The sequence below is a fragment of the Neoarthrinium moseri genome (genome assembly GCF_022829205.1).
Source record: "Neoarthrinium moseri strain CBS 164.80 chromosome Unknown scaffold37_Wmoseri_CBS_16480, whole genome shotgun sequence".
NCBI classification, from domain to species: domain Eukaryota; kingdom Fungi; phylum Ascomycota; class Sordariomycetes; order Amphisphaeriales; family Apiosporaceae; genus Neoarthrinium; species Neoarthrinium moseri.
The window spans coordinates 323036-338384 of NW_026055151.1; the positions used below are offsets into that span (position 1 = coordinate 323036).

A 15349-nucleotide genomic window follows, 5' to 3' on the forward strand; every position below is an offset into this window, starting at 1 on the left:
GGTATATGCAATGTCTTAATATTCTAGTGGGGTATCTCATCAACTAATGTACATGTATATAATCTTCCGACTCGTCTTGCTCCGGCCAGAAGACAGTTCCGGGGCCGATTTTCCAGTCCGGACGGTCTTCCAGAGCCTTGGTGACAAATGTATTGTGGCGCCTCATATGCCTCAAGTCGAACTCACGCATCCGTCGCTGCAGCTCCTCGAGGGGAGGAAGGATCTCACTGCCCCAGGCTTCATCAAGCATTGCTTTCATTTGAGGGAGAGAGAAGGCGGTGGGGGCCGATCGCCTGATGGTGTGCAGCCTGCCCTTTGTCCCAGGTGTGCTGCCGTAAATCTCAGAGAGGCGAATTATCAACGTCTTTTGGAGCTTTGACAGGGGAACGTTCACCCCACAGTCATGCAGCTTGCGAAGCACTACGAGCGCCTTTTCAATGTCGTGTTGCACGGGCTTTGCCGTCCGATTCGATCCACTTCTCAGCAGAGGAGTAGACGGTAGGCGCCGATGAATTCTGCGAAAGGCCCAACGGACGAACTCAGACTGCCACCGAGCGTTGAAAATTTGACTTAGAGGATGTAGGAGGGAGAACCTCGGAGTATCCAGCGGGATGTAGAGTCCAATCAGGTTGCTTACTCCCTTCAATGGGAGCACCATGGGTTCAGGCACATCTTGCCAATGGACCGGCATAAAACCCGAACGCGCTGACTGCCTGGTGCTATAGTAGTCCACCAGCTCGTTGGTAAGTGCGCATAGTTGGTCAATCTGGCCGACCCGACCAAGCTGGTACATGATCTTTCTCCAGCGCGTAGCCGGGACCGGGACATCGACAGCTATCAGCCTGCGGCATAACGCAACGCAGAACAACAGTTCTTCCCGCGGGAGGTCGAATGGAGGATGCAACCTTACATTCTCGCCAATGTATTGATAGATGGAGTTGCAGGTTGAGACATTGAAGGCCACTTCAGCCCCTCGCATGTCGTCGATGAGGCGCAGGACCGGGCCGTGATCCTTTCGACGCAAGTAGAACAGCACCAGTTTGTTGGCCATATCTCGACTAGCCTTTTCGGCTTGTGCGAGCCTCGAAGCTAGGAGTAAAGTATAAGTTCGCAAATCTCCTGATGCGGCACTTGATTCCATCAGGCTGGTCAACATCACGGGGTCGCCGAAAGTCGATGGATCCAGATCGACATCCAAGAGATCAGAGAGTAGCTCGTTGTCCCGCACTGTCGCAAACTTTACGACGGTCGTCGCAAAAGCGGATCCTGGGATGTTGACGCCCATGCTTTGAAGCTGCGAGATCCGGCTGAGGATGCCCTCTGGAGTTCTCTCTCTCTGACAGATAGACCGCAGAGACAGCGTACCAATCTTCTTGACACCAAGCGCAGCCACCACGGATATGGCTGTGTCCAGACTGACCCAAGTGCTGCCAAACCACCGTGATCCCAGATGATCATTGTAGGACTTGGCCGGAAAGCCAAATGTCTTTCCGAGAACGGAGTTCATGTACTCTCGAGATACCGGCGGCTGGATGTTACCTCCGTCCAAGGTAGGTGCAGGGATAGACTCCTTTAAAGCAGCACTTTCCCAAGGGTGCAGCTTTACATTTGGCCAGTAGCCTTGATACCACCTCAAAAACTGCCTGGAGGGCGCATGGAATAGGGGTACATCGTCGAACTTGACGCAGGTCTTGCGCCACTGGACAGCCAGCGAGGCTTCACCACGGTCGTAGAGGTATGGCACGATGAGGTCGTAGAGGCGGCGCTCAGGACTTGCTATGTACAGAGACTGAAGGGTGTATGCAGAGGCGATGACATGGTCAGTGGCAAAATGGCGTATCAAATCAACGAATGCGCGCGAGCCCGGGTAGTAGTTGGGTGTGAGGCGAATGTGCCACTTCAAGACCTGGGCGTGCTGATGGGTGCGCAGGTAATAGGACAAGATAGTGGTGTATAGATTGGGCCATTCGGACCCATGGATGTCGAGCATCCACTCGGCATAGATGTATACGCTGTGCAGAAACTTGTCGTCGTCCAAGCGGAGGGCCGACTCCAGGATGGTCTGCCAGAAGATCTGGTCGGGCAGGTCGTCGGTCTTCCACAGTGACTTGCGTCCCCAGAAGGCATTCCATAGCTTCTGCACACCCCGATCACCTCGGGTCCTCTGGAGATGCTGCAAAAGGCAACTCCACAGCTTCAGGTCACCGTGATTGCCCAGGACATCGACAAGCAGCTGCTGTCCCCACTTCCGAGCAGGCCCCTCTCGATCAAAGTCGGTCTCAACAGCGAGACGATGAGGATTGTCGAGCAAGATCCGCCACTTGCCAAACGAGGCAGCATCCTGTACGTAGGACTTGGGCAGGTCCTGGCGCCGAGGGGCCAGGGGCGCGGTAGATATCGAGGTGGTATCAGCTCCGGACGGCGGGACCAGATGGGCGTTGACATGTGCGGCAATGGCAATGGATCGAACGCGATCCAGCCGGGGCTCGGCCAGCCATGTCGGCAAAGCAAGAGTCGTCGTCGCAAACGGGGTCAAACTCGGCCGGGTGACGAGGCGCGCAAGCTTCACATCTCGAAAGGGCCAATTCACCGGTCGCATTACTGCGCCCAGTCACTTCCCGGCAGACTAATCAGAGGGGCGCCGAGGCTGTATCATCGCATGCGCAGACGGCCAGACATGAGGCACGGGGGTTGATGGTAGTCGGAGACGGACAGGCAAAGATCGTTGATACAGAATCCCGCGACTCCAAAGGGGAAAAAAAGTGTCTAAAAATCCGATAGCTACTGTAGCTGACTGGCCTCGTAAAAGCCGACAGACGTCAACGGGCCCTTGACGTCTAGCGGCTAGGTAGGTAACTAGGCCTTCCCCCAGGCTGGCCAAGGTACGTAATACTCCCCGTAAGTTGGGTACACAGTACTCCGTAGGCACAGTAGGCTTTGCTTTCCCGAGCTCACTACTGGGCCAAGGCAAAATCTCGGGCTAGACAGCTTAGTCATTTTACAGTGGGTCGCATCCGCATCGTTCGACCAACGTCAATTGTCGACTGAAAGACCTCGGATTGCTTCAATCAAAGCTTCATCCTAGAGCTCACCACCACCGCCCCCGACTACCAGACCTCGCCCAATCTCCTCTCACCAGCCTTCACAATGGGGTAAGTCTCCCGCCCGGCCGGATTGGCCTGACCTGCCAGCTCCCCGACGCCCCCCGTGGCCCGTCCGACGGTCCACCTCGTGCCGCCTCGTGCCATCCCCGACCGACACCAGCACCCCGTGTCTTGTCTCCCCCGACGGCTGGCTAACCGGACCTCTCTCTCTGCAGTCTCGTCGACGCCCCCAACAAGGTGCCCCACCACCAGAAGTTCTACCAGAACGCCTACAACCAGCACATCCGTCTCTGGAGAATCGTACGTTGGACCCAGCCGCCGTGGCGCGCCGCGGCAGGACGGCCGAGTTAACAAATATGACGCAGGGCACCCGCAGCAGCGTTCTCTTCCTCCCCTACCAGGTCCTGCTCTGGGGCACCTTCGGTGGTATGTCCGAGCGCACTGATCCGAGCCTGGCCGACGATGCTAATGCGCGATTATAGCTTCCATGTACATGATGGGCCGCAAGGTCATGGGCCACAACACCTGGTTCGGCAAGGATTAAACGAGAACAGCACGATTGGGGGCTTTGTACAGGCGGGGGACCGTTGGAACCAAAAGCAGGAGGCGAGGGGTGTGTCGATAGAGTGACTGAATAGACAGGCATTTCACACGAATGACAGCATCTCCTTTGTCACCCTATATGTCTACGTCTGTTTCAGTCTCATCGGGCAGTTGCATGCATGTTCTTGGCCGTTTGACACGGGCCGTTTTTGTAAACCAATCCGTGTCTTCATTACGCCGCAGGTACCAGATATCCTCTCAACCAAACGCGAGCGAGTCTACATTACAAGGGGGTAGGCCGGTTCTCGACCAGGGAAGCTGAGCTGCTACCATCTGGGTGAGGCCAACCAGTGGGAGATCCAGAGCCAGTCTTCTTCTTCTCAATATGTGCAAAGATGGTGTGCTTGCTTTAGATGCCCTCGGCTCCGGGAGCCTTCTCGTCCTTCCGCAGGGTCATGAGCATTTCGCGGAATCGCTCCTTGCCGGAGCCGCTGGCACCACCCTTCTGGCCCTTGCCGCTGATGTCGACCAGCTTAGCGATGCGCTCCCAGCTCGTGCCGCCCGAGACCGTGTCCTCGCGGCTGGCGAGGAACTGCTCGGCGTCCTTCTGGGTCTGGGCGATGCCCTTGTCCTTCTTGTTGTTGTAGTTCTCGTAGAAGTCGTCAATGTTCTGCTGTGCCTCCTTGACGGTCTCGGCCTTCTGCTGGGCGAACTGCTCGGCGCGCTTGGCGTTGGCCGCGTCTCTCTTCTCGCGCCACTCCCTGATGACCTCTGGCTCCTGCTCGTCCTCGACCTGTGCGCCGTAGCCCGAGTTGTAGCTGACCGAGGGCCCTGTGATCGCGCCGCCGGGTGCTACTTGCTGTAGTCTGTGTGTTAGCATTGTCGCCCCGTCTCCCCTCATGTCGCATGGCTGCCTACCTCGTTGCCGCTGTTCAGGTCGGGGAATTGGCTCTGGAACTGTGCCGTCTCGGTGCTCGCCTCGCCTCCGCCAAGAAGGTCGTCATCGCCGCCCTCTGCGAAGGCGGCCGCATCTTCGCTGGTCGCGAACTGTGTGGCGTCGTCGCCCAGGAGGGCTCGTTCGCGGGCGAGGAAGTCGTCAGCGGAGGGGGAGCCGGCCTCCTTGATGTCGGTCTGAGCTACGTCGGCGAGAGTCAGCTAAAAGGGCGCCCATGGTGGTTGGCTCGGCGGCAGGTCTTACCTCCTGAATCGAAGTCGTCCAGAGATGGGAATCGGTCGGCCATTGTGAAAGTAGTCTAGATGCAATAAGGATAGTTGTGTCAAGAACGGTGTTCCCAGGGGGCGAAGGTTCGAAGCGGTGTCTGGGGTCGTTGTGTGATGTGAAATGTGATGGTAGTGTACTCTTGGTCGCAGCACAGCTGTCTAGTTGGATGGCCTGGCTAGAGGTCGAGATGGGCGCTGGTCGCAAGGCAAGGCCACTATGCAGGTCCCACAGGCGCTGGTTTGGCTGGGGCTACAGCGGGCTCTCAGTCTCTCACTGGCCTCACATCCTGGGACCTCTAGAGCACTTGGGCACCTGGCCAGCATGGAAATCGGCGGACAGGGGGTCCTCGGGCTAGGGAGCCTTCTGCGGGCCGGGCATTAATGCGTCCACCCATGATTGGCTGTGGGGGGCTCCCAACCCATGGCAACCCAGCAGCCACGTCCATCAGTTCAGCTACTTGTTTGAAGCTCCTCAGAGCTCCCGCCGCGCAACCAAGTTCGACCAAGCAAGCAATCCTCCTCGACCTGACCCAATCCTCCGCATCATCAGATTCCTGTCCGATGCGTTTGTGAAGTTGGCCGGCGACGACCAGGGACTGCTACTCCATCTCAACTGCACTAGGCATTTGCGACCGCTGTTTTTCTTCTGGGCGCATTGTGGACGGCCAACATCGGGAATAGCTAGACTGAGTGCCCTCTGAGTGCTCTGCCCAGCTCAACACTGTTGCTGCTCCACCCTCTGTCGTAGATGAGATTCTGAACTTGAGAGTAAACAAACGCCAAACCCAAGTGACAACGCCGACCAACAGCAACATCCGCGCAAACTGGGGCCCAAGCCGCAATCGCGCTCGCCTTTGCCTCCAGCAAAGAACGTGTGAGCTGGTCACTTTGCTCTGCACAACACATAAGCGGCTCACCAAACCAGAAATACCCATCCAGCCAGCCGGATATATAACAACTGTCCAAGCACACGCTCTCAACATGTCGTACACCGATGATGCCGTGCTTGCGAAGCTCTCGACCCTGGCCGAGACCCAGGACAGCATAGTCACCGTGGCTCAGTGGATTATGTTTCACAGGTAGGTCACCACCCTCAGTGCCAACGTCACAAATCTTCTGCCGAAGAAATCTACCAAGATGAACGACTGACTGCTTGCGCCAGGCGACATGCGGACCGCACTGTGCAGATCTGGCTGCAGCGACTCAAGGACTCGACCAGCCACAAGAGACTCAACCTCATCTATCTAGCCAACGGTAAGATACTGCCCCTCCTCATCAGAGCACTTCACCACCGGAGTCGTCGAGGCTAACTTGCTCTCGACATAGAGGTTTGCCAGCAATCAAAAGCCCGCCACAAGGAGGACTTCCTGGTGGCCTTCTCGCCGTGCATTGCTGAAGCTGCCGCTACTGCATACAAGGGTGCCCCCCAAGACATCCAGCACAGAATCAGAAGGGTCATCGACGTCTGGAAGGAGAGAAGCGTCTTCGAAGAACCAATTCAGGCTGCCATTGAAGCCCGCATCCAAGGTGAACCCCTTCCGCATCATCGCAAAGTAGATAATCACTAACAAAATGTAGACCTTGACAAGGTCCGAGGAAGTGTCAAGCCTGGTTTTGGCGGCGCCATTTTTGGAGGCTCATCGTCACTCCCCTCCGAGCTAGCGTCCCTTGCTACACCCCAGCAGAATGTGACAAAGACTCAGCTATCAGCCAAGACATCCATCAGTACTGCAAATCAGGACTACGACAAGTTGATGACACCAGGCGTCGATGTCCCGTCCGCCCCGGTCTATGCGGCTAGGTTGAATGGGCTTCTGAAGACCTTAGCTACGGCCGAAGGTGCCGTTGAACAGTCTGTCAAGGCCCGAAAGGCGCTCGTCGGGGAGCTGCAGAAGATCCTAGACATCAACAAGAAGGCTCTGGCTGCGGACGAGGGGCAACTAGCAACCTTCAAGAACCGCAAAGTCGAAGCCGACAACAAGAAGCGGGACGTCGAATTTTCCATCATGCAGGGGTTGTCCGACCAAGATGCATCAGGCCCGAATGGGGCCCCTGACCATTCAGCCCCTGAGCCAGACATGCCAGAAGTTGAGGCCCTGACGCCACCGTCCATGGGAGCCGACGAGCCCCAAGCGGGCGAGGCCGCAGATGACGAAGCGCAGTGGTCTTCTGAGATCCCGACGGATACTACTGCTCAGCAAGCTTCGGGATCTGAGGTGCCTGCAAACCTGGCAACTCATTACAACTCCCTGCCGACTACTTTGAATGGTTCTAAGAGACGGCGGCTTGATTCTGGCGACGATTTCCCAGACTTGGGAGGCGACGATGGAATCGATGCCGATGTGGCCGAAATGCTCCGCAGAGATAGTAGCGGAGGAGCTTAATGCCATTGTACGCCTGAAGCATATGGTCGATATAAAGAAAAACTGGAGGCGGGGATTAGGATTGTCAGTGTAATTGGTCCGGCGACGTCTACAGCCAACTGATCGGCATGTCATCAGCAAATGGCAATCTATAAGATAAGATAATCGTCGCTAAACAAATCAACAAAACACCACATCAAGAGAAAACAAGACCTGTGAAACATTATTTACGTGGCTGTTGTTCTCCATAGTTCAATATTGCTGCACTGAATCCTGCCTGGCAAACTCTTGTAATGATCAAGTACGTTATGTGTCTCATTGGACGTGTACCCGTCCGAGGACAGATACTGCGAACAATCATCAACGTGCTCATTATGAAAAGACTGGGTAAGCCTGGATATCGACATAAAGTCCAACATTTTAATTGATTGCTATTGATAACTCTGCCGTTTCAGGAGTTATCGGATCTTACTGGTGTTAGCATCACAACTTCTTGCGATTGCAATGCACGATGTCAGCTGATGAGCGGTGTGCCCGTTATCTGGTCAACAACTCGGCAAAGTGAACTCCAGCGTTGCATGAATAATCGCGCAGACCGCAGCAGCGATTGCCACGACAAAAGACCTTTCCAGAACCGAAGCAATTGCGAAATGACTCTACAGCGGATGTAAGTGTTAGTCGCGGACCACGATTTTCAAACCTTTCTGACTTTTCTGTAGTGATCCAGCATTGGTAGACGCTCTACGCGCCATCGCGAAGTCCCGTGGTTTCTCCTTGAACGCTCGAGACGAATCAGGCTACGTCGCACTTACACGAAATGCCCAAGCCTCCGTTGAGTTCCTCTTGAATCTACCGGATTATAACGATCCAAGACTGGTTCCCCCAGTGGACAACCAAGGACGGGCATATTCTCGGCCGAAGGCATCAGAGAATCCACTGAATGCGTGGAGCCACAAGGTATTCGGATATAGATCAATGAACCTGCCTTGCTTCGCGACTAAGTTATAAACAGACAAACATCACTGCTTCAGTCCCGGCAGATGGGCTGGGTCTGCTCATGGGCAGAACTATCGCTATCAAGGACAACATGCGAGTGGCGGGAGTTCCACTGACAGATGGAACGCAACCATTTCATTTGAGTGAAGACAAACCGTATCCTATTCCACAGTTGGATGCTACTATTGTCTCACGAGTGCTCGATGCTGGCGCTACAATCACGGGAACGTCAACCTGCGAGAATTATTGCATGTCGGCTATGTCGTGCACAAGCGCTACTGGCCCAGTGCAAAACCCTTGGCTCAGTGGTTACACATCTGGAGGGAGTAGTAGCGGGAACGCTGCTCTCTTGGCCATTCATGCCGTGCAAAGGTGGCGTGAAGAGCGCAATCTTCCTCCAGCAAACCATCTTGGAGAAGGCGTAGACCTGGCTCTGGGAGCAGATCAAGGAGGGAGCATCAGACTTGTTAGTCATTATCTGTTCACCCCTTCCATTCACACGCTTACACAGGTACAATAGCCTGCAGCTTACTGTGGAGTGTATGGTCTCAAGCCAACCTTGGGTCTCGTGCCGTACACCGGCATCGAAGGTTTGCATCCCTTGTGCGACCATGCCGGGCCGATGGCCAGCTCGGTCCGAGATACTGCGCTCCTACTATCCGTAATCGCTGGATACGATGGCTTTGATCCACGAATGACGCCTGAGTCTCCTCTCCGGGAGCGCGTGCCTCAGTACCACGCCCTGCTTGACGCTGAAATCGCAGCACGGACTGTGGCAGAGACTTGGTCTCCGACAAGCGCCGCCAAAGGTCTACGCGTCGGTATACTGCAAGAGTCCTTCGACATACCCAATCTCGACCCAGAAGTAGCATCTATCATCCGTACGGCAGCATCCCGCTTCGCTGAACTCGGTGGTATCGTCGAGGAGGTTTCTATCCCGCAACATGCTTATGCCCCTCACACATTTTCTGCCGCCGTGGGTTTGCACGCAGCGGACACGTTCCTCAACCCAGCGCCAAGTGCTCTTTCGTACCCCTTTTCGACAGCCGCACCGTCCCAAAACCAACATTGGTACGACAACCTGACGGCCAGCAACCCGCAGGCTGTACACATATTCCTGACCGGCCTGTACCTACAGGATCGCCAGCGCTGCCCCGAAAGCGTGCGCGCAAAGGTGCTGAGCCACGTGCACGAGCTACGCGCCGCGTACGACGAGGCGCTGGCCAGGTTCGACGTGCTCATCACGCCGGCAAATCCGACTCCGGGCGTCAAGCATGCGGAGCAAGGACTAGGCGTCAAGGACAAGGCGGACTTCTTGCTGAGTAACACCCTGAATACTTGCCCGTTCAACGTCTCGGGACACCCAGCTCTGGTGATCCCGGTCGGCTGGGGAGCGGTGAAGGGCGAAGAGGACGCTCGGTTGCCAGTTGGAATGCAAATAGTGGGACGGCGATGGGGCGAGGAGACTTTGTTCTTGGCGGCTGCGGCATGGGAGGTTCTTGGAAAGGGACTTGATGGGGTAAGGACTTAGACGAACTTTACAGTGTCAGGCTTTGGGCCAAGTAGACACACGGTGCTTGACACTATTTGAGAAACGAGTCTTTTCACTCCTTTAATCGTACTTTGCCTGCGCCATCTGAACCTGCAACCCTTCAATGTCAAAAACCACATATGCGCTTCTGATGAAGGTAGCCCCAAGCAAGAGTATCTCGCTGTTCGCCGAAGCGTTCACCCCTAGATAGCACAGTTCTGCCCCGAAGTCGTCCCGGACCTCGCCAATATTCGCGGGCAGACCGAAGGGGTATACAATCTCCCCGAACGGCACCGAGATCTGCGGTCCCGAGCTCCCCTCCCCAAAGCCGAGTCTTAGTGTCTCACTGGAATTTCTCACCGTGCACGGAACGTAGGAGAATTCCCCGCGTGGTTGGGCTCCTGTTATCTTCGCAACGCTCTCGTATAAGAAGCTCGGCAGGTACATGTTTGGAGCCGCGGTGTCCAAGATCACGCTGGCACTCCAGCCCTCTTCCGTCCAGCTCTCGCCACGACCTTCACCGTCCGAGTACGCGACGGATGTCAAGCTGATATTCCACGATGTCCAATTGCCTTGCGGGTTCAGGTTCAGTGGGACACTCTTCAGGTCTCCATAATACTTGGTGTCATCGATCCCGCCAAACTCAATCGTACCCGCCGCTGCGGACTGCTGGTTGAGCCAAACACTGAAGAGCCGCCGGGGGCTGTATCCCTCCAGATACAGCTGCTCCCAGAGCGTGGGGACCAAGCCGCTGGCCTTCCCAAAGACCGGGCTTTTCGGGTAGTTGTATAGGGATTCCTGGAATGGCGACCCGAGCCCGATGATGCCCCAGATTCCCGCGTCGAACAGAGCGGGCGGGAAATTAGCTGTGGCAACCTGCTCAGAAGTTCTCGTCAGTCCTGATTATACGTAGAATAGATGGTGGAGGAGGGAACTGGGCAATTGCTTCACTCACGGTCATGTTCGGAATGGAAAGCCCTCCGACCTCAACGGAGTCGCTGAAATATGCGCCCTCGGCCGTAGTTTCTGGCGATGGCACCACGCCGAAGATGGCGTTATATGGTGTACCCAAAGCTCTCGAGCTCTGAGAATCGGCAGGGTCGTATGAGCCCGGCGGACATGCTTCTGGGGCGCAGCCTGTCGAGTTCGGCAAGGGTAGCAAGAAATCGGCGCTTGCTGTGTCTATGATGAGGGAGAAGGGCTGCGGTGGCGTACCCACGGTCACGTTCAGGAGATATCGCTTGGGGCAGGGTCAGCGATGTTGGTTCGTAACATGTAGGCTACTATAAAAAGGAGACGATTCCAGGTAACTCACCTGGTGCGGCAGGTCATTGGAAACAGCCAAAGAAACACCCCTCTCTGGGCAATAGCTAGACACTCCTTTGGCCACCGCGGACATGCAGAATAAAGTTGACCCTCTCATTGTATCCCACGACGCTTTGGATTCCAGTGAATATGTCCAGAATCAGACATCTTGCTTCCCCGAGCAGTATATAATTATAGCAGTTGGTATCTGCCCCTAGGCACGCTCGGTTCCGAAATGTGGTAGGGCTCAGGTACCCAAGGTCGAATGCGGGGAACCAAGGTCTATGCAGTATGCAGTATGCAGGATGCAGGAACTAAAGAGGCAAGTCTGGTAGACTAGAGTCGGACCGACGCATCGTTGCGTTCAACCTACCCCAATACACCCGAGGAGGATCTGAATCCTGGCCGATCAGCTGGTCGGGTGTACATATGTCCGCCGTTCGAACCCCTGTCAATGACATATACTGTCTCGCTAGGGCTGAACGAGGCAGCCTTGATATTCTGCAGGGAAATCGTCCAATGTTTCATCTGTGAGAAAGTTTCATGTTTGCAGCATGTTGGCCGGAAAGTTCTTTGTTCGGGAAAGTAATTCGTGTTACCAGCTCGTTCTTTGTATATATCATGCTGAGAGGTGGTGCAAAACAGAGCGCACACTCTATTTCCTCATACATCAGTCCAATACGCGCCATACCTACCGTGTTTATGGTGAATTAAGGTCCATGCTGGTTTATTGATACCAGAATTGTTGTCGATAAACCCATAGTTTTGGCCAGGCTGTGTGCGCCATTTCGTGAGGGCGGGTTTGTTCAAATCACAAGCTATAGACGAGTATGTGCGAAGAACGTGGCGCACTGTGCACTATATAAGCTTCAACAGCACAGCTTCCTCCTTGATTCCCAACTGAAAATATGAGGATAACTGAGATGCGAACTTTTCAAGACAGATTAAATGTAATTAATTGTGTGCCATCAGGCCAGAAAAACCCTCTGAAATCCAAGTGCCAAAGTATGGCTTCTTAAGCCTGCTAGAAGGTCAAACTATATGCAGAAGAGTATTTTATGCTTCAAGTGCTAGTGCCATGATGACCAACTCATCTGTAAAGGGTTCCCTTCATTACTGCCTTTTGCCTAAGCTGTTGTCTCCCGCAGCAACAGGTGTGCGACGCAGCAACCGGCTTCGGAAATCGGATACCTGAATAATCTGTAGCTGTGCTTACATAATACGCGTGAGAAATCAACCGGGTCGCGTTTCGCGCCTCGGTAAAGCGGTAGTGCCCTGCCCCTTCCGGCCATGTTCGGTGATGACGGAACCGATTTGTTAGCAATTCCAGAAAAAGACTCCTGGTCAGACAGCTCGCCCTGCCGCAGCGAACGTGAGCGACCAGTCCCCGAACCTGTCCCAGACAATGCGATCGCATAGAACTACTCGCGCAACCCCACGAGTGACTTTGCGCCCTCGATAAAGCCTCCCAAGCATGGCGGCAACAGCCGTGGTGCGACGCGCCCTGCTCCCGCGTGGCAGCGGCGCAACCCTCGGAAGCTTGCACCAGCAAGCTCCCGGTCTTCTGGCCCACGATGGAGTCGCTGCAGTGAGAGCCTCGTTCCAGAGAGGATTGTCGACCCTTCCGACCCGTTCTTTCTGGAAGGCCTTGCCACAAGCTTACACCAGACGATCCCCGCAGCACACTGTCACCCCCCTCTCAGAATTTCGAGCATCGCAATACTTCTCGGTATGGGGCTCTCCAGCTGCTACACTTCGCCAACTCTCGACGAGCAGGGCGGTACAGCAAGATGGCAGCAAGTCCATTGATCAGAAGGCTGAACCCGTTCTGGCGAGACAGCCTAAGCCGACTGGCGGTGTTGTGCCCAAAGACATCCCGGCGGATCCGTCTGCGCTGCCATCGGAATTTCGCCTCAGCGAGAAGGGAAGACAGGCTGCCCAGGTGAACTACAGGGCCCGCCTTTCCAAGGAAAAGGACACGAAGAAGAAGGCATTCTGGGAAAGCTCAGGCGAGCTTACGCGCCTCTTGAAGCTCGCCCGCCCAGAGCTGAAGTATCTCGGACTAGCTATGGTCTTCCTTCTCATGTCGAGCACAGTCACCATGTCGATTCCGTATATTGTTGGAAAAGTCATGGATGCAGCCACTCAAGAATCGATGGAGAGCGCAAGAATCTTTGGGTTGACCCTTCACCAGTTCTTTGCTGGGTTTGCTGTCATGCTTACCATTGGTGCAAGCGCCAACTTCGGTCGGATCATTGTATTGCGCATCATTGGCGAGCGTGTCGTCGCTCGACTACGAGCATCACTGTACAAGAAGACCTTCCTCCAGGACGCTGAGTTCTTCGACGCAAACCGCACCGGTGACTTGATCTCCAGACTGAGTGCGGACGCGATCATCGTTGGCAAGAGTATTACACAGAATGTTTCTGACGGACTGAGGTCGGTCATTAGCGGTGCTGTAGGACTCAGTGCGATGGCGTACATGAGCCCTGGTCTTAGTAGTATCATTCTCTTCGCCGCTCCCGTCATCGGAGTGATCACCTTTGGGTACGCTCGCGTCATCAAGAGGATCAGCCGAGATATCCAGAAGAACGTCGGAACTCTCACAAAGATTGCAGAAGAGCGCCTGGGCAATGTCAAGACCAGTCAAGCTTTCACCGGAGAACGTCAAGAGCTTCATCGTTACAGCAGGCAGATCCGACGAATTTTTGACCTGGGCGTCAAGGACTCCACGTACACCGCCATGTACTTCGGCTCTACTGGCTGGATGGGCAACATGACGATTCTGGCCATGCTTTGGTTTGGAGGTGGCTATGTGCGGGATGGGCTTCTGTCTCTTGGTGACCTGACATCATTCATGATGTATGCCGCATTCGCCGGTAGCAGTCTGGGTGGCTTGAGCGGCTTCTTCACCGAGCTCATGAAAGGTGTTGGAGCTGCTAGCAGACTGTTCGAGTTGCAGGACAGGCAGACTACTATCTCGCCAACGAAGGGTGTGAAAGTGGTATCAGCTCGCGGGCCTGTCGTTTTCGACAAGGTGTCGTTTGCTTATCCCACCCGCCCAGCTGTGCCTATCTTCACAGAGCTCAACTTCACAATTCCTTCGGGCAGCAACGTCTGCATCGTCGGACCGTCTGGAGGAGGCAAGTCTACAGTCGCGTCTCTGCTGTTGAGATACTACAACCCAACGAGTGGAACGATCTCGATTAGTGGTCAGGACATCACAAAGATGAATGCCAAATCGCTTCGCCGACGGATCGGCGTGGTATCCCAGGAACCCGTTCTATTCTCCGGTTCCGTTAAGGAAAACATTGCATATGGTCGCCCCGAGGCTACAGACATGGAAGTGTTCCAGGCGGCTCAAGAGGCCAACTGCCAGTTCATCAAAGACTTCCCCGACGGCATGGAAACGCAAGTTGGCCCTAGAGGTGCTCAGCTTTCCGGCGGGCAGAAGCAGCGGATTGCGATTGCAAGAGCACTACTGAAGAACCCTGATATTCTCATTCTTGACGAGGCCACTTCGGCGCTTGATGCCGAGTCGGAGACGTTGGTCAACAGTGCATTGGCGAAGCTGCTCAGCGGTAACAGCACGACCATCTCCATCGCCCATCGACTTTCGACCATCAAGCGCTCGGACCAGATCATCGTTCTCTCGACTGAGGGGACTGTGGCCGAAATGGGATCCTACACTTCGTTGAGCGCCAACCCCGACAGTGCCTTCAGCAAATTGATGGAGTGGCAGATGAGCGGCGGAGAGATACCGGTGTCACAGACGCGACACCTTCCCCCCATTGAAGAGGCAGAAGCCCACGAGGAAGAACTAGAGGAGCACGAAGAAGCAGATATGGAGGAGCTCATGGAGGACGAGCCAAAGAACGAGAAGCGCAACTGATTCCCATGTTGATATACCACATTTGCATTGGACAGGCGGCACGGAAAGGTATTTTGCATTTCACGGAATGAAGGAGATCTGAACGGCAGACCGGCCCCTTGAGATGGCCTCACAAAGAAGAGGTCAGGTCTAAGATGAAAGGATCTCGGTCCCTACAGGACCAATCTCGTGTTGTACGTGTAGAGTATTTACCGCCCTGAAACTCCACTCGATACCTATTTATGTTTTGACTTCGCACGAAGTCTGGGGCGTCAGGATAGAAAGATGTATATGAGAATTAATGATACCGTACGCAGTTGATTTCGCTGCTAATTGCACAAAGTTGTTTTTGTGTCCAGTACAGCTTCGTCTGAATGATCATTGTAGCTTTGCTGATGCCAGACAGGGAGCTTAG

The 15349-nt window shown here is 54.9% G+C and overlaps 7 protein-coding genes across 7 annotated transcripts; 4 read left to right on the top strand and 3 right to left on the bottom strand.

Moving 5' to 3' along the window:
* Window positions 1–43: 43 nt before the first annotated feature.
* On the bottom strand, window positions 44–2599 carry JN550_008720 (uncharacterized protein; the record flags this gene model as incomplete). The annotated part of the gene is made up of 1 exon (XM_049320712.1): window positions 44–2599. One exon carries the CDS (start codon window positions 2597–2599, stop codon window positions 44–46), a length of 2556 nt encoding a protein of 851 aa, XP_049169378.1.
* A 548-nt stretch (window positions 2600–3147) lies between these two features.
* Window positions 3148–3648, top strand: JN550_008721 (uncharacterized protein; the record flags this gene model as incomplete). Its single annotated transcript, XM_049320713.1, has 4 exons — window positions 3148–3152; window positions 3320–3404; window positions 3470–3530; window positions 3587–3648. 4 exons carry the CDS (start codon window positions 3148–3150, stop codon window positions 3646–3648), a joined length of 213 nt encoding a protein of 70 aa, XP_049169379.1.
* A 408-nt stretch (window positions 3649–4056) lies between these two features.
* JN550_008722 (uncharacterized protein) lies at window positions 4057–4888 on the bottom strand (the record flags this gene model as incomplete). Its single annotated transcript, XM_049320714.1, has 3 exons — window positions 4057–4506; window positions 4566–4783; window positions 4846–4888. 3 exons carry the CDS (start codon window positions 4886–4888, stop codon window positions 4057–4059), a joined length of 711 nt encoding a protein of 236 aa, XP_049169380.1.
* A 961-nt stretch (window positions 4889–5849) lies between these two features.
* Window positions 5850–7252, top strand: JN550_008723 (uncharacterized protein; the record flags this gene model as incomplete). The annotated part of the gene is made up of 4 exons (XM_049320715.1): window positions 5850–5947; window positions 6031–6122; window positions 6195–6395; window positions 6447–7252. The coding sequence occupies 4 exons, from the start codon at window positions 5850–5852 to the stop codon at window positions 7250–7252; spliced, it is 1197 nt and encodes a 398-aa protein (XP_049169381.1).
* Window positions 7253–7881: 629 nt separating this feature from the next.
* Window positions 7882–9758, top strand: JN550_008724 (uncharacterized protein; the record flags this gene model as incomplete). Its single annotated transcript, XM_049320716.1, has 4 exons — window positions 7882–7898; window positions 7951–8188; window positions 8244–8693; window positions 8748–9758. The coding sequence occupies 4 exons, from the start codon at window positions 7882–7884 to the stop codon at window positions 9756–9758; spliced, it is 1716 nt and encodes a 571-aa protein (XP_049169382.1).
* An 81-nt stretch (window positions 9759–9839) lies between these two features.
* JN550_008725 (uncharacterized protein) lies at window positions 9840–11157 on the bottom strand (the record flags this gene model as incomplete). Its single annotated transcript, XM_049320718.1, has 3 exons — window positions 9840–10634; window positions 10714–10998; window positions 11074–11157. The coding sequence occupies 3 exons, from the start codon at window positions 11155–11157 to the stop codon at window positions 9840–9842; spliced, it is 1164 nt and encodes a 387-aa protein (XP_049169383.1).
* A 1380-nt stretch (window positions 11158–12537) lies between these two features.
* JN550_008726 (uncharacterized protein) lies at window positions 12538–14955 on the top strand (the record flags this gene model as incomplete). The annotated part of the gene is made up of 1 exon (XM_049320719.1): window positions 12538–14955. The coding sequence occupies one exon, from the start codon at window positions 12538–12540 to the stop codon at window positions 14953–14955; it is 2418 nt and encodes an 805-aa protein (XP_049169384.1).
* Window positions 14956–15349: the final 394 nt, after the last annotated feature.